This window comes from Corella eumyota, chromosome 1, assembly GCF_963082875.1.
Source record: "Corella eumyota chromosome 1, kaCorEumy4.1, whole genome shotgun sequence".
Classification (NCBI taxonomy): Eukaryota; Metazoa; Chordata; class Ascidiacea; order Phlebobranchia; family Corellidae; genus Corella; species Corella eumyota.
In genome coordinates, this window is record NC_137490.1 from 7,802,266 (window position 1) to 7,819,899 (window position 17,634).

General features: G+C 30.0%; 2 protein-coding genes across 3 annotated transcripts; one reads left to right on the plus strand and one right to left on the minus strand.

The window, feature by feature from the left end:
- Positions 1 to 73: 73 nt before the first annotated feature.
- On the minus strand, positions 74 to 8,266 carry LOC145754532 (uncharacterized). 2 transcript variants are annotated; one of them, XM_082570605.1, is made up of 13 exons: positions 8,091 to 8,266; positions 7,636 to 7,781; positions 6,983 to 7,069; positions 6,467 to 6,662; positions 6,075 to 6,128; positions 5,716 to 5,827; positions 5,215 to 5,374; positions 4,372 to 4,452; positions 2,918 to 4,072; positions 2,429 to 2,547; positions 2,040 to 2,166; positions 1,063 to 1,835; positions 74 to 814 (listed from the first exon to the last, which is right to left on the minus strand). In XM_082570605.1, the coding sequence occupies exons 2-13, from the start codon at positions 7,739 to 7,741 to the stop codon at positions 662 to 664; spliced, it is 3,123 nt and encodes a 1,040-aa protein (XP_082426731.1). In that variant the 5' UTR covers positions 7,742 to 7,781; positions 8,091 to 8,266; the 3' UTR covers positions 74 to 661. The 2 variants fall into 2 exon arrangements, with proteins under 2 accessions (XP_082426731.1, XP_082426723.1); XM_082570597.1 differs by lacking the exon at positions 8,091 to 8,266 and having other exon boundaries at positions 7,636 to 8,033.
- A 3,489-nt stretch (positions 8,267 to 11,755) lies between these two features.
- Positions 11,756 to 17,501, plus strand: LOC145758264 (uncharacterized). Its single transcript, XM_082572499.1, has 15 exons — positions 11,756 to 11,860; positions 12,298 to 12,528; positions 12,651 to 12,769; positions 13,054 to 13,145; positions 13,530 to 13,611; positions 13,685 to 13,815; positions 13,946 to 14,090; positions 14,168 to 14,262; positions 14,346 to 14,507; positions 14,666 to 14,825; positions 14,955 to 15,105; positions 15,244 to 15,403; positions 16,506 to 16,703; positions 16,825 to 16,933; positions 17,061 to 17,501. The coding sequence occupies exons 1-15, from the start codon at positions 11,780 to 11,782 to the stop codon at positions 17,230 to 17,232; spliced, it is 2,088 nt and encodes a 695-aa protein (XP_082428625.1). The 5' UTR covers positions 11,756 to 11,779; the 3' UTR covers positions 17,233 to 17,501.
- The last annotated feature ends 133 nt before the right edge of the window (positions 17,502 to 17,634 follow it).

Genomic DNA, 17,634 nt, shown 5'->3' on the forward strand with positions numbered 1-17,634 from the left:
AACAACACTTTTTATTTAAACTTTATGAATAATTTAAAATTGCCTGTTGCTCATTAGCCTTTATCTTCCGAAAAATAAACTTGAAAAAATCAGAACATGTATTAAACAACGTTTAATAAAAACAAAATAATTTAATATTTATGAGCATTCATGGAACAATGGTAATTTTTTACCAATCTGTAAAAAACATAAAACCTTTTTTTATACGCTAAAAAATGAGCAAAATTTCAATTCAAAGCAAATCAAATTTCTTCTACAAGTGTAAAATATCAAATGCGCAAGTTTCCCAAACAAATCAAAAATAAGAAAATAATTTATCTTTTAGCTGCTTGCAAGTGCACAAATAGGTAATATAAAAAGCTCGAGGTAATAAGGCTGACATATAAACCAAACACTTAATATTGCACTTCCACTTCGTTCAAACAATATATCTCTTTTCTTAGCAGTTTGACCGGGGTATTTATTCATTATTTAAAAACAAATGAAACTTTATAGTACCATTATTTAAAGTTAAAAAAATATTACCTTGTTTATAATTAACAAAATGTTTTTTAAATACTTGTACCAGAAAATTTGTGAATATACCCGGTTAAATGCCCATGCATCCTTCAAACTTAATTATATTGCCAATTGTAATATTACAATCCAACAACAGAGTGTGCTAAGAAGAAGTGCTAATACTAGTGCTGGTTATATGAAGGTTTTTCTGAGAAGTTGGTCTCGATGAAGAAGCAGAACTAACTTCTGATGTGTTTGAAATGGTTGAAGAATTTTCCACCACAACATTTTCTATATTGCGCTCAAAAGGCAACACCTTTAAACAATACATAACAACTTGAAAATACACTTCTTAAGAGAAAAAAGTTGGTTAAAATAATTTACTAATGCATTGCTCACTGCCCTAGACAGCAATTGTAATTAAAAAAAAAATACTACCAACATACTTAGTTAAGTACACACACCTCTTTTAACAAGAAAATTGCCATTTTACATTAAAAAGAAAGCTTTTGGTCAATGGGAATATGACTAAAATTAAATTAAGACACTCCATGCAATTTTTACCTGTGCAAAATTGGTAGTCGGAGAAGCCATTGAAACACTAGATTTTGCATTTCCTGAAGAATAGTTTACCATACTTGCTGGAAAAACAAAATTTGGAGGAAGCACATATTGCGATTGCTGGACAGCGGCACTGTTTTTATTATTAGATGCTTTATCGCTTTCTTCTGTTTTCTTATTCAATCTAGATTTTTTCTCAGGTATAACTGAATCATTGTCACCAGAATCAATTGACAAGGTAGAACTGCTTGCACTATCTGTTGAGCTGGACCTGGACTTTTGAGTTCTAGCTAAGGTATGAGATTCTTTATTCAATCCAACTGGCGAAACCTTATTGTTTTGTTGCACGATTTTGGGAGAGGATAAACTAACAATGACACTTTGGTGTTTATGGTTAAGATTAGAATTGGAATAAGTTGTACTATTACTTGAGTTGCCGCTCACAGGCACCATGAATCCAACAGGAATGATCACAGGTATATGATGTTGACGAACAGTTGTAGTAACAGGTACAATGACCCGATGTTCACCAGATATTTTGGCAGTAATACTTTCACTTTTTCCATCAAATGCCTTGGTAATTGGCTTAGTTAGATTAACTTGTGGATTAGCTTGTATTATGACACTTTTTGTTGTGTGTGATCCCAACATTATGTGATTGTTCATTTGGTTAGTAGACGACACAGGTATGATGTGCATGCCCTGACTGCTTGGAACACCAGAACTTTGTACCAGTTTAAAATGCGGAGGAAATACTTGTGTTACTTCGGATTTATCTGAAAAAAGTTGACCACAAATCATAAAATATTAATAAATAAAAAAATTGACAAAATTATATAAAAAAGTGCATCAACCATATAATAAAACTTCTACACCCAACAATTATATACTTTTTTACAGTTTTTTTAAGCTAGTTCTCAATTTAAAAATTAAAAATACTTGCAGCTTTTTGTAGTTTTTTTTTCAAATTAAATACATACCTGGATTAAGAGTTGAACATCGAGTTGGAGAAGTAAAAACATATTGAGTTGTTGGTTTAACTACTGGGGTGTTGGTAAGATTCACAGATGTTGTCGACTTTGGATTTTTTAAGGTGGTGTAGCTGACCTATTGAAACAATGTGCTTGTAAATATTTTATAAAATAACTTTTTTGAAATGAAAGGGTTTTTCCTAAAGGATTAGAGTAAAAGAGGGTTAGGAGAAAATGTCTTATTGTTCAGAAAATAATATTTTCGGGTATATAGTTGTGTATTCAGTAAAATGAATTTTAAAAAGTTTACAGTAATCCAGATAAAATAAACGATTCATGTATAGGTAAGTTCATTACAATAAATTTTATTATAAATTCATAAACTCGTTGATTTTTACCTGTGTAAGTGATGCAGAGCCTAGATGAGTTAAAGTTTTATTCTGTGAATTTTTGCTGCTTGAAACAAATAATTCTTTTTGCAATTTTCCTCTCCAGTTAGTAGCGGTGGTCATAGTTACTACAAAAGAATAAGTAAATTTTTAAAAAATAATAAAATATAAATATTTAAAATTTCTTTTTATTATAAAAATGTTGTCAGGTAAAAAATAAAATAAATACAATATTTTTTTGAGTATTTATAAAATATAAAACTGTATAGAGATTTTTCGCTAAGCTTAAGCTGTAGTAAAATAATAGGAGAATCTGTCAAGCATAAAATATCAACAATAAGATGGCGTTTCTTTGTTGTCTACAAATCTTTGTGGTTCACTGATTTTGCAGCTTTACTATGGGGTGTTAGTAAAGATATACAACAATTTAATATAAATAAATATATTAGTAATTTCGGAAATATATGTATTTTTATTTTTTTAAATTTGTTAATTTACCTGCATGATGCTTTTTGTCCCACAGGCTGAACAAAGTCTTAGGCGTTTTATCAGGAGAACTGGATGTTGTGTTTATTTTTTGACCTGATGAACCCATGAGCTTTCTTTTTAAAGTCTCACGATTTTTCTCCTTCAGGCTAGAGTAACTGTCCCAGTCAAAAATAGTACCATCCCCCTCATTGTCAGAGTTTGACATTTTCTTTTTCTCATTTGTTTGAGCCAGGACTCCAGCTGATGCACCGACATACAATGAGGTCATTTGAGCATTACCTTTAGATTCCTTGACCTTGGCAGGTGAGCCAGTAGCTATGGCTGGCTGTGAGTTGGAGCTTTGGCTGGCTGTGGAAACATTAGCGACAGTATCAGCATTGTAGTAGCGCTTTTTCATTGGTATGTTAGCTTGCTTGGCCATAGAAATAGAAGGGGAGATGTATTTAACCTTAACTTGATAACCGGAGAAGGAAGGTAAAGAAACAGTTCCACCTGGTCCTATCATTAAAGAAGGAAGAGCTTTTGGTGTAGCTGTAGGTGAGACTTTTTCGCCAGGTACTTTAGCTTGATCCTGAACAGATGAAGCACTAGGGGATAACTTCTTCTCATCAGCAGGTTTTGGTTGAATGGATATTGCCATCGGCACTTGGCAGTCAGTTGGGGACTTTTGAGTAAATTCTTTTGGTTTTGGCTTTTTAGATGCCATCTGTGAGTGCAGAGGTGGGCTTCCCCCACCACCAAAACCGAATCTAGGAAAAAAAGAAATCATGTTGCTGGATGGAGGGGAAGGAGTGCATGAACGACCAGATGGAACATTACACAACTTCCTTGGTGGCTTCTTTTTACTCGGTGATGAACCGTCTTTAGCCAATAGGGACTTCAGCTCTAAAGAAGATAGGTTGGCATTCATCATAGGTTGGCTGCTGTGTTTTAAATCATTTTCACTTGTACTTTCTGCCATATCTTCACCATCGTCTTTATAGGGCCTTGTCACGTCATCTGACAGCTTTGATTTCGAGATGATAATAGCAGGTGCTTCTTTCCGTTGTTGGTTGATCTTCTGAAAGCCGACATGTTTTCCTTTTATGTAGACTGGACGAACTTGAATGTTGTCCCAATGTATTTCCTTGTTTAAGGAGGCTTGAAAGTCTTCATCTTCAGCTTCTATTTTAAAAAAAAAATTTTGATTTTTAATTTTATTTTGTTTAAATTAATTTGATTTTTAATTTTTTTTTTTAAATACAGCACACTGATATAAAAACCATATAAAAATAAATACTACAGAATTTTATACAAGAAAAAAAATAAAACTAAAAAAGTTTTTTTTTAACACATGATACAAATATAAGCTCTATCAAAACAACTACATCTTAGTTTGACAAGCCATAAAAACTTAGTCTCAAAGTCCAGCAGTCCAGTGGTACCATGCATGTTTTTATTGACATTAAAAAAAACTTGTTAACCTGATGCAGTTGAAGTAGATGCTTGATCTTCATCTAATAAAAAACTATTCGGTATTTCACCATCTTGCATGGACTTTATATCTACAAAATAAAATAAAGCGGCTTAATGGACAACGTGTATATGTCCAGTTTAGAAGCCTTTAAAAAATACATATTGCAACCTATTTGTTACTATATTACAACCAATAAAATAAAACCCAGAGGGTAGGCTATCAGTAAATATAGATTTATTAAACGTTTTGAAATATTTGAAAAACAACCACATTAGTTTTTGGGTTTATATAAGTTTTATCAAAAAATATTTTTATTTTTTATATCAAATTTTTTTAAATTTATTATTCTTTTTTGAATATCCAACTGTTTTGAAATGTATATGGTGTCAATAGAATACATAGTTAGGTTTTTTATTTTAAAAGTTACACAAAAAGCCTGCTTTGAGGTTAAAAGTTAGTTGCGTACTGGCTGTAAAATAAAAAAAAAAAGTTGTATCATTAATCATGTTTCTCTACAATGTTATTAAGATATTGAGTCATGCGCTTCCTGTGCAAAAACAGATGTCTGCAATTAATAGATGATTTAACAGATATTTAAATTTTTTGAATAAACAAAAGTACCGGAACCGGTGATAAATTTAAATTCATGGAAGCTAAATTTTAAACATAAATTTGAAATTTACAGGCTGCATTTTTTTATAATGAAAATACAGTAACGGGAACTCGCAACTAATATTTAATATATATGTTGTTATAATTTAAAGTTATTAAATTTTTTTAGCTCCATTCTATAAGAATCAGTAAAAATTGTCAAAAAAAATATTAATATAAATTTTATATAAAAAGTTACCATTTTTTAAACAGTCTTCCAAATAATCTTCAATTTCCTTTTTGCTGTATTTCTTTTCTAGTTCAGTATATAAAACATCTAATTGTTCAGATTTTTGGATCAGTTCATTTTGTAGTTTAATCTTGGTTCCTTCGTACACACTTTTTTTACGTTCTATGCTCTAAAAAAATTAAAACATAATTTAAAATTAAAACATATTAAACTTAATTAGTTTTGTATATCCTATATATACAACATATTTTTCAAGAATTAGTCGGGTTGTACCAAATATAATTAGCAAGATTGTATATATATTTAATACAAAAACCAAATCATAGGCTATTCAAAAGTCCAGCACATTGAGAATTACTGTGATGTTACCAAAAAACGATTAGACTAAAAATCTCAAAAAGTGCATACATTATCCTAACCTTTCTTTGAAAAATGCCACAATTTTTTTTTAAATATGTTCATTTATTCAAATTAAGTTTGGGACATAGGGGAATACCAATTCTAACAAACCTGAATTTGTTTAAGAGCTGCATTTAGGATAGTGAGATTAGAAGACCTTCTTAAACCAAGGCGAGGAATACAAGCTTTCAAGTCCTCAAAACATTCTCTTAAATGGGCTCTCCTGCAACAAAAAATTTAAAATTTATACTTTTATTTGGTTATAGAGCTACTATTACAGTATTAAATAAACATTTAAAAGAAAAAAAGCAAATAGTTTAATAAGGAGAATAGCATTACTATACATAGTAAGTTCTCTTTAATTTAACAACGCTATAAAGTTAAAATTATTTATGTGTAATTAAAAGGTTAAAGACCTATATAAATTTACTATATCCATATGCAGTTTAAATTTGAAAAAAATATTTTACCTGTTTTTCTCCAATTGATTGTGAGTAAGAGTAACAGAGGAACGTTTAACTTGACTGAAAAACAAAAAATATTTTATTTAAAAAAATAAAAGATAACTAACAAACAGAATATAATTTAAGAAACAAGCAACTAAATATTGTTTTTAAAAATAATTTCTCCTTTTTTTGCTGTAGTACATTGTACAGCAGTATTGTTATTAAATTTTATTAAATTGTCTTTTATGGCAGTATAATTAGAACAATTTTTTGATTATATATATAAAATATATATTTAAATTCAAAAACCGAAAAATTTTTTTGGATAGGTTTATCACCTAATTCGTATTTATATTTACTCGTATTTATTTTTTTCGTATTTATATTTACAAGAAAAAAAATTAAAAATAAAATACATTTTCTCTTCCTCTACTGGTTTCACTGAAGAATTGACCACTGAACTACGAGTTAAACGACCTTGACTTCCAACAAGTTCCTTTCTCGATCCACCCTCCCACACACCCAACACTGCACTACTACGCAACCCAGTCAAAGGAGAAGTATACCCATTCTTCTGAACAATCACGTTTGCATTAGAGGCAATGTGCTCACCTATTAATAAAAGTTTAAAAAAAACTGCAATTTAAGCTAGACATAAATATTGGTGACCTAACTTTATTATTAGTTCTTTTTTTAATAGGTTTAATGTGATTTAATAGATTAGCAATACAAAGTAATTCTAGTTTTAGTCACTTTTTAATAACATTCATATTTGAAAATTGAATTTAAATCTAAAAAAGGGTTGCACCGAGATTTTAATAAATTTGAAACTTTCTTATTTATAATAAAAAATCACTTTCATACGACAAAAAAAAACAATGAGAAATGTTGTTTTTTTAAAAGCAATAAGTCTTGTACAATATTAATCTTACCACTAAAATTTTTTGTTCCTGGAATTTGTTTAAAGTCATCTGAACCACAGTCGTCATTATTATACTTAGAATCTGTATTACTGGTACCTGCAAAGGCAATAGATATAAATTATTAAAATATTTAATAACAAAATTACATAAACAAAACTTAAAGATTATAAATACAGAATCTAATAAAATAAATTTATATATTTTTAATGGTTTCAGGTTAAGGCCTTATTTTAAATTATCTTAATTACAAAAAACTAAATTTTTAAGCTTACACCTTTCTGTTTTTTGGGGGGATACTGAAAAATTGAGTATATTTACATAGAGTAGTATTAAAAGTTCAAATTTATATTAAGCGAAATAATCACACTAACCTAACCAATTGTAAAGAACCACAATAAATACAGTAATTAATAATAAAACAACTCAAATAAATTTAATATTCTTCCTTGCTTACCCTAAGACTCTTAGTTAATAGGTTATCATAGTAGTATTATCGAAATATTACAATTCAGCACTTCCGTTTAAATACACAAAAAACTAAATGGGTTATAAGTTTAAAGGAATTCTAAAATCAGGTTTCTTAAAAATTCATAAAAGAATTTGTAAGGTAAGTTTTAATACAGTTAAACGTCAAATAACTCTATAAAATAATATATACTTGCCTTCTTTACTATGCGACTCATTTCGATTTCCACCTTTACTTGAGTTTTTATTTCCATTTTCACACTCGAGATATTTTGCAGCATCAAGCAATGCTTGCAGACTCATTTTTAAAATGTTTGACCAATTTGAGTAAATGTTATCTAACCTGAACAAGTGCACATAAATTGGCATAGTAAATTTATTAAATTAGAATTTAAACACAAAATCAATGTTCAAAGTTGTATATTCTACTTGTTTATGTAACATGATAATTAAAATCTTTTTGTAAAAAAATTATAAAATAACAGTAAATAATGAGAACAAATGGCAATTCAAAAATTATTGAAAATGTTTAAGAATACAACAAAAAAGTGAGTTGCTGACCATTGACCATACAGTATTTTTACAACTAAACTCTTACAAAAGCATTAATCAAAGTTAATTTTATAAAAAAAAAACTTGTTGTTATACAAACCAATTTAATTAAATGTGTTTTTTGTTCAAAATCAGAATACGTTTGGTTTTTATTACCAACAAACAGCTCGTTAAACCAAATATAAGTAACATCTGTGGCCCCTACGAATGCCTAACTCTTACATAAACATGTTTTTAATCAGCATGTCACTTTTATTTTATTATTAGCCGGGTCAAAAAGCTTCTAACTTTAGTTTTATTGTTTACTGAAACAAAAACGCGTGATTTTAACACGAAAACAACAAAAATACGGCAACGATGGGAGAGATCGTGCTAGGTCACGTGGTAAACAATCACCGAAGCATGACATTGTTTTTATTTTTTTATTCTTGCAGTATTTTTTACATTTTAAATTAAAATAAATGGATAATTCAAGTATTGCGTGTATTAAATATAAAAATTTAAATTAACCGTATAAAATAACAGGTTAATATTTCTGGAATAACAAAAATTTTCGTGAGCCCGTCATCGATAACAAAATCAAACTTTTGCGTCATCTTGCGGTTTAAATAAAAATTCCGGCGAATGAATATAAGATCATTTTAAATGAGATCATTTTATTATGAATATACGATCATTTTAAACTTTAATAGACTACAGTTTAATACCAGATTGGCACCTATTAATAGATTTATAAACATTGTATTTATGACAAGTAATTGTTTTATTATAGTTTCCTCGTTAGTATAGAGGTGATTATCCCCGCCTATCACGCGGGAGACCGGGGTTAGATTCCCCGGCGGGGAGAAGTTTAACCGGCAGCGCGGTGTAGTGGTAAGAACACCTGCTACACAACAATAACGTCGTGGGTTCAATCCCCACTGCTCTTATGCTGTAGCGCCCTTGGGTAAGGCGCTATAAACGGTGTGAACTCCTGCTGAGCCAGCACTTAATCAGCAGCATAATTACTGGGCAATTATAATATCTACAATATTCCAAACTACCACAGGCAACTCGAGACTGGGTCGGAGTAACTGATGTTACTCTATGTTTAGATCGCGCATTCGACCTTCCCACATGGAGGATAAAGATACACACAAAAAAATAGTCAAAAAAATACTAAAAGCAGCATTTTGTAAATTATTTAAACAAATATTTAATTTAAAAAGGATATGAATAATGTTAAAAAGGATATGAATAATAAAGGATATCGAATAATGTTTTAGTTAATGACATTTTTCAGATCGTTAATTTATGCTCAAAATTTTTGCTATTAAAATAGTTATCAAAGGGAAAAATTTATTTTCTAAATAAATCAAAATGCCAAATTGTTTTATTTATATGACGTGCACAACGTTCAAACTCTATGTTTTTGGCAAAACATATATTCTTACCAAGTGGCTAGAAAAAAATCAAAATCGGCTTAATTATGTTAAAAATAGATCGACCTTAAGCAGTATTGCGTATTTTGACGCTTAAGCTAAAATCTAAATGTTAAATTCGTGCAGTTCAAAATTTCGATCATTATTACAAATGGATGTCTACACTTTTCAAGCACCCTTAAAGTTAAAAAAATCGTTTTGAAATTTAAAAATAGACTTTAGAACAATTAACCTGTGTCACGTATGAGCCCTTAGGTATAATAAAGAAATTGAACATTTGATGCACCCGTCTATGTGAGATATTAAAGTAGTCTACTTATGTGGATTGATATGTAAATTTAACGTGCCTCGTTGATTAATGGAAATTACCGTTAACTCAGCAAGTCTACCGAAAATATAATCAAATCGTGGAAATGAGACATAACTAATAGGTCGACTGTATTGTTGGATCACGGTTTACAGATTCACGAAATAGCAAACAAAAGTTTTGTTCACCTTTTGTGTCGACTTCGCTTTCCGGCGCCGATTAAGTCGAGAAGTAATGTGCTGATTATGCTTGATGTTTTAAATGCAAAACAAAAAGTCTGTTCACGATGTTGTCGGCACGTTTGTAAACCCCGAGATATTCTCCCGTCGGTTAAATCGAAAACGTCGCGGTTATTCGCGGTACACAATTCGCGAAAACACGAAGTCTAACTTTTGTGTTTAAAATAAACATAAACAACCAACAAATAGAAAATTTTCAGTGTTTGCCATATTAGTTCCGAGGTTTCGGTAAGATCATAGAACGTGCTACTTTATTAGTTAAAATACGATAAGTTTGACCATAATCCTGCACAAGATTATAACCTTATTACTCACTACTTTCAATGTACTTATTCATATAATCGTGGTTGCAGGATAAATAAACAGAAAATATCACGAAATATCACCCAAAATACTTTCACCTAACTTGAGACATGACGTAAACGTGCACGTATAGTCAGTTAGAAACTTTTATATTACAAATGTTCACTTAAAATGTATGACAAATCAGATTTTAAATAGCCGTTTACTTTGCTATGACCATGTATTTTCAGGTACCACTTAATTTAAAGTGTTAGTAATATCAAATGCAATTTTCTCATCGATGACATTATTTCTGTTATCAAAAATCGGAAACAAAAAGTTACAAAATTAAGTGTTTAATACCATATCACGTGAAATTTTAAATTAAGTTAATAAAACCGTTAACCTAACAACGTATAGCAGATTCGTTCCATCGCAAGCCTCGGGTAATGACTATTATTGCGGTTATATTAGTGTAAGGTAAACCCGATACCCAAAATTTTTATCATATTTATTTCAATATAATAGTCAGCTTTGGCAGCAATTTGTTCTACCTTTGCTGACCTGGGGGCAATAAAAAGTGACTCTGAACCGCTCTTATTTATCATTACAAAGGCATGTTGTTGTAAATATAATATGTTCTCACATTGACAAAATATTACGCTCCTAATCAGAATGTGCTCTTGTTGGGCAGGTTACAGCAAACGATGCTGCTTTTAATTGGTAGATGGGTAAAAAAGGCCGCAATTTTTTAAGTGTGACACTGAATTTCAGGTTTTACAGGTAAAGATAAAAATCTAAAATTTTACAAGTAGGTCATGGGAAGGGTAAATTAACGCTATGCAAAATTTTTTACAGGTCCCCCATTTAAGTATTCGCTGTTCGATATATCTTATATAACTAATATCAATAATCTATATTGCTGTGTATCTTTGAAAACCTTTAACGCGCTTAATCGCTTTATTAAATTACATGGCAAAAAATAACAAGATAAAAATTGAAGAGACAGCTCGTTGCAAGAAAAAGGCAAACGGATATAAAAACAGTGGTCCTATTGGTTTAGACAGTTTTAGTTTTATTCGATGAAACTAAATGAAATGTTGTTATACTTACATAGTTTTATATAAATTTATTATATAAACGAAAGCAGAAAAATAAAAAAAATAATAGATATTTTTGTTATAACATAAAAAATTGATTTATAATTTTAAAATTGAGGAACGGTAATATATAATACGTTGCTAAACTATAATTTAAAAAAATAAAATTTGAAAAAAATAAAAAAATTTGAAAAAATAAAGCATAAGTTTTTTTTTAAATACGAAATGTATGTTGCTTAAATTTTAAATTAGAATAATGTGTAATTATTATTTAAATTTATGCCGGTTATAGTAATGCCGCCAAGAATTTTTTATTAATCACGTTTCAAGAATAGAAACCGCAATAGGAACAAAATTTCGATGGAAAGTTTTAAACTAACAAAAATTAATTTAAAAAATTTTTTTTTTCTAGAAAATTTCTGAATAAAAAATTAACAAAGATGAACGTTTTAATTTTTCGCTGTTTTATAATTTCATTTCTTTCACTGGTTTTAGCAGTTTCAATTAGCCAGGGAACTAAGGTAAGTGTTGTTTACTGTTTCGTTACTGAGTTTTTTATTATTTAGTTCAATTAATTTATTGCAATAAACCCGACACCTCAAGTTTTACAGGCCAATATTTTACAGCATAGGTTTATGCCGGTTAATTAACCGCCTGGGTATAGCTTACATAAATAGTAACGTCAGATCATGAAATTAAACGATGTGTAAACATAAAGCTGTCAAGGCAAAGCAATTAATGATAATTAAATTTCGTTTCCGATTAAGATTTCTATAAAACGTTTTATGGTAGTACATGTTTAATTCTCTTAAAACTGGACTTGTAAATACTTAAAAAATATATTTCTAAATAAAAAAAATTCAATTTAACATTCCGAAATGTAAAAATTTAAAGCACAAACATAAACTTAGTGTTGCCAAAATAAACTAGTTTCGATTTGTATATTTTGTGTTCACAGGTTATCAACTCAAATCAAGGCGAGCCCGGTGTTTACCAACAAACCCTCCAAAATCTCTTGCTTCGAATATTACGTCAGCGACAGTTAAGCAAGCAGCAACAAACAAACACTTTCGATGAGTCATTACTCGATGCCGATGACGTCATCAACGAATTCTTTGTTCCGGATGATGACGCGGAAGACAACGAAGAGTTAAAAACAAGAGTAGATGATATTTTTCTAGAGCCCTTGGTAATAACTTAATTAAATCTTTATCTAAATACTAGCCAATTTGAATAATGTCGACCTTTAATATACAACCTAAACCGTGTTAATCTAAAGGTTAATAAAACTAACAAATTCTGTAAATTTAGAAAACCAATGTTTCAACTACCACGAAAGCTTTATTATCACTTGTAGAACACACCTCGGTAACTATCAAGAAAGCGGGAAAGGCAGCCACGAGCGAATGGGGGGAGTACAGTTGTTGCAGGTAAACAGGATAAAACACGTTTTAATATGTTTGGTAAACATTACAATCATAGGTCAAGATCTAAACTGTAAAATTTTACATATCTTTAGGCATTAATTTTTATATAAATTATGACATAAAATTTCAAAAGCGTATTTTACGTGGCCTGCAGTCTTATTTTGAGATGTTGTAATACATTAAAATGCGAAAACGATATTCAAGTAATATGCTTCAAGTAGGGTTAAACCGATAATGACTTTTAAACAATGTATCAGATTAGTAAAAAATTTTTTTTTCTATTTTAGGAGACCACTGAATATCCAGACAAGAGAAAGAATGGCAAATTCCCGATATCTCCAACTCCAGTCGAGAGAGTGCAGCTGGAATTATTGCACGAGTAGGTTTCCTTAAATAATATTCTCTTTAGCCATCCATAAGTAGCTTAAACATATATTAATCTTTCCAAATGCTATATTGAGTATTAGCTAATCTGATGTTATACTATCATCATTTATAAATTCGCTAAAACTCAGACTGCGGTAATTAAAAGATGCAATCTTTATATAAATATTTATTTGCGGTCGGAAAACAATTTCATTTTTCTTTGTGCGGTTCAGACTTTTTTTGTGCTGACGATAACATGTTGACAAGATTAATTTTTCAAATTTAATCCACATTTTTTTATGTCGTTGCAGATGTTTTAAAAAAATAACATGTTTTGTAGCTTAAATACAAAAAACAAAACAATATTAAAAAATAACAATTTATCTTAAATTTTTAGCCTGCTTAGACGATATAGAATCTAGTTGTGCAATTCTAAAAAACACCCAAGATGCATGCAACCCAAAGTCTCACTACAAAGGGTTAGTCATCTTCAAGTGATAAATTTTTTTATCATTTTTCCACCAGGTTATTTATTGTTTTATTTCGTTTAAGATTTATGAGTCGACATTGCCCGTTCACGTGTAAATGGTGCGACAGCGAAGCAACTACCACAACAGAATCAAGTGTAATAGTCCGAACCACCCCTACCAGGAGACCAACGCGAGTTACTAAACCAGCAAAAGGCAAGTCTTACAATTCTCGCCATGTCTTTTTTTTCAATAAAATTTAGTAGTTTTAGTATTTAAATGGGTGCAAGCATTTAATAAAATTATGCATTAATTATACTTACATTTAATTATATATTTTGTTTAGATGAAAACATGGAAACCATCTCTATTTATACTAACGGGGATCCCAGCCTCCGACTTTACATGTTTAGACCTCAATCAGAATCAGAACCTAGTTCACCGTGGCGATCTAACACCGAAGAATTGACGACATTTGACGTTTACAAAACGTAAATTTAGGATACATTCACATATAAGATTTTGGGTAGATAAAGTATTAACGCTTGTTATATTTATTTATTAAAAGGCCAAGTGGAATGTACAAAAGACCAGTTTATTTTTGTAAAGCAAATCACAAATCATCTCAAAAATGGACAATACGAAAACGAGGCTGTTCAAACGGTAGGTTTTTATTTCAATCATACAAAACTTTTAAAATATTTTATGGCAAATTTATGTTATTTAAAATATCGTGTTACATTTAGGTTGGAATCTTGATTTTAAAGTTTATGTGTCCGATCAAAACGTGAATGGAAGTGGAAAAATGTACATCGCTAACTTTGGAAGGGGACCTTGGACTTCACGTATTTCAACGTCGCCTCCTTGCTGTGGATACACAAGCGCAGTCTGGCCAATTTATGTTCCGAGTAAGATTTTAATTTACACAAAAATTAACTTTATTGTCCATGCCTTTTCAGCTCTTAATAGAAAAGGATAAAATTTTGGTGTGTTTACAAAATATTTAAAATTGCATTTTTGGTATCTTAAATATATAAACACTTTATTTACAAAAACTTTATTTTAGCTGGCCCTCTTATTACAAATGAATCAAACGAGCCCTACATTCCAAGTGCAACAAAACGTCCAACAGTTCGTCCTACTTTACCTACAAAGAAACCAACAGGCGGAAAACCTTCACTTAGTCCCTTTGAAAAAGAATGTCTCGAATACCATAATTTTTTCAGGTGAATATGACTTTAAAGCATATACAGCAACAAGTACCACAAGCCTTTATGCAGCTTTTAAACTAATATTTAATTTTTAAAAATCTCTTTTCAATATTTTACCTATAAAAAAATAAAACTACTTTTTAGAGCTATCCACAATGTTCCTGCACTTAAATGGGATAACTCACTGGCAGAAACGACAAGAAAATGGGCTAATTACTTGGTCGACCGTGCACCCTCACATCCGTTTAAAATAAAAAGCGGAACGAAACGAACAAGACATTGGCCACATTCTGACGTAAGAGGCTTAAATACCTAACATTAAGTTACCGACAGAAAAAAGCATGATAACTTTCAATAAAAATAACAATTTTAAAAGGTTCAAAATATTACTTTTTTATAATCATCCAAAATTTTATAATTTTTTTTTTCACAGAAAGGAACAACATTTAGAGGCAATGGTGTTGGAGAAAATATAGCTTGGGATTTTTCCGTGGCTGGTAGTCCAGCCAAGGAATCAGTTTTAAGATGGTATGCTGAGATTGCTTATTACAATCCTCAAGACCCGTTTTCTACCCCAAGCAATAAACCAATAGGTAGGTTCCCTATCTTTAAAAATTTTTTTTAATATAAATATATAAATATTGGTTGAAATGAAAGATATATTATTTAATTTACCTTTATTATAGCATCGATTGACATGTTAAGTTCAGATTGGTTTATATGTAAAACGTATCATAAATATTCAAGCTAAATCGTTTCCGTCATTTTTTCGGTACTTAACATTTAATACATAATTCAAAATTTGGCTTTTTTATTTAAAATATCTCTTTCAAAATTTTTTTGAAAACTTACCATAATTACAAACGGTCACGTTTGCAAATTTCATCGTCACGAGAGTTTACGGCAAAAAAATACAAAGCAAAATTAAAGATAAACCGTAAATTCATTTTTATATGCAATCACGTATAAAACAAGTCGATTTTAATTACGGAGCACACCCTTTAAATATTAAATGCTGCGGTTTTCCAGTTTTTTTCTACCGTGTGTTTTCCGCTTCATAATGAAACAACGCTGAAATTACCGGTGGCTAATTCATGTGTATGCAATTAGGCTTGTGTAATACTATGTTGATAACATGCAAAGGAAATGCATACTGTACGTTTCCATATAATACCTATGTGCACGGCAACAATTAAACTTCAAACGATTTCAGATCATGTACAAATGACGTATTCTTATCATGATAATGCATGGTCCCCAAATGTTACTCTAAAAAAAATGAGCAAATAAAGGAAATTCAAAGAGATAAATAATATTTGACGTACGTAGATTAAATCTAAAAGGTGTCGAAATATTAGAATAATATTGTCTTTCTCGTGACGTAATCTTAAGAAAAGGTGTTGAAATATTAGAATAATATTGTCTTCCTCGTGACATAATCTTAAACATGTTATTATAGATTTTATCAGTCGATTAGTATATCCGCTGTAATAAACCATATTGTAAATATTGTTCAATACGATTTCACATTAACAGTCGTACCTTCTATAAAAAACTTTCCAATAAGCAACTGTTGTAAAAAACAACACAAAACTAATCTATGTATGTGATTCATAACAACAAATTCTAGTAAAAAATTTTCAAGCACATAACGTAAAAACATCTTTAAAAAACAACTCTAATAATTATTTTTAGGCCATTACACTCAATTGTTATGGAAGGAATCGACAAGCCTGGGCTGTGCCCGAGTGTACAAGTCTATAGAACGACTAGGTCGAACTTACAAAACTTCATACACCGTAGCTCACTACGCCCCTGGTGGCAATATTAGATATTCAAGAAGAAATTCTACTTTGAGAGCTTACAGAGAAAACGTCCCGCTACCTAAGTCTGGTAAGCATATAAAAATGTTAAAAATATCAAAGTGATAATAATATTGCAATTTTAGATGCATATTTGATCATTACATTAATATTAAACTTTGCGTAATTTATTTAACTTTTTTTTATTCTAGGAACGTGTATGTCAACTTCGTGTGGAACAAAGTTACCTTATAACAAATGTATGGGATTCAATAATGACGTCAGATGCAGTTGCTCAAACAGTGAAGCAGGGGTTTACGGGTAAATATAAAAACGTGCATATATTTAAATATAACAACAATTCTTTATTTGTGAATACTATAATATTTTTAAATTTAGAACATTACAATTTAAAAAAAATTGCTTAATGACTTAAATTTAATTTAAGGTCTCGACCAGTTTGTCAAGGCAATGGCGGGGGTTGTATGGTCAACTGCGATAAACCAAAAAATCCGCCAATCCCAGGTTATTTTATATGGGAGAACTCGTGCCAAGGCAAAAATAAGTGTGAATGTATTTATTCACCTGTTAACTCAAGAGCTGGTGCAACGTGCAGTTAAATAGTTGACTTTTTAAACCTTAACTTCAAAAACGGTTATTATTTACCATGTAAAAGAGTGTTAATATATCTATGCTATATACACGTGTTTACAGACAATTTTAGAGAGATATAATTTGTATGGAAATATTTCAAATTGGTATTAATTCTTTGTTTTTTGTTTTATGTAAGGTTATTGTATTGTTATATGCATTTTCGCCTTGTTTTATTTTTTTTTGATTGATGACAAGTTTGTGCAAAACGAATATTTACATTTTATAATAAATTATTTAAAAGTATTTGTTTGTTGTGTTTTGTTTATGTCTTAAGCAACAGTTTAGGCAGGTAAAATAAAAAATATTTAAAAAAAAACAGACAATCTGAAATACTTAACAGCCTTTAAATTAGTTTATTTTCCGCGTAT

What these genes read in the sequence shown, in the direction of transcription:
- LOC145758264 (XM_082572499.1), top strand. Translation starts at nt 11,780, where the DNA reads ATGAACGTTTTAATTTTTCGCTGTTTTATAATTTCATTTCTTTCACTG. An exon ending in ATATTTTTCTAGAGCCCTTG is followed by an intron (nt 12,529 to 12,650) that starts GTAATAACTTAA and finishes CTGTAAATTTAG; the next exon opens with AAAACCAATGTTTCAACTAC. An exon ending in AAAACGAGGCTGTTCAAACG is followed by an intron (nt 14,263 to 14,345) that starts GTAGGTTTTTAT and finishes TGTTACATTTAG; the next exon opens with GTTGGAATCTTGATTTTAAA.
- LOC145754532 (XM_082570597.1), bottom strand. Translation starts at nt 7,807, where the DNA reads ATGCCAATTTATGTGCACTTGTTCAGGTTAGATAACATTTACTCAAAT. An exon ending in ATCTACTTCAACTGCATCAG is followed by an intron (nt 4,073 to 4,371) that starts GTTAACAAGTTT and finishes TTTTTAAAATAG; the next exon opens with AAGCTGAAGATGAAGACTTT. An exon ending in GGACAAAAAGCATCATGCAG is followed by an intron (nt 2,548 to 2,917) that starts GTAAATTAACAA and finishes ATTCTTTTGTAG; the next exon opens with TAACTATGACCACCGCTACT.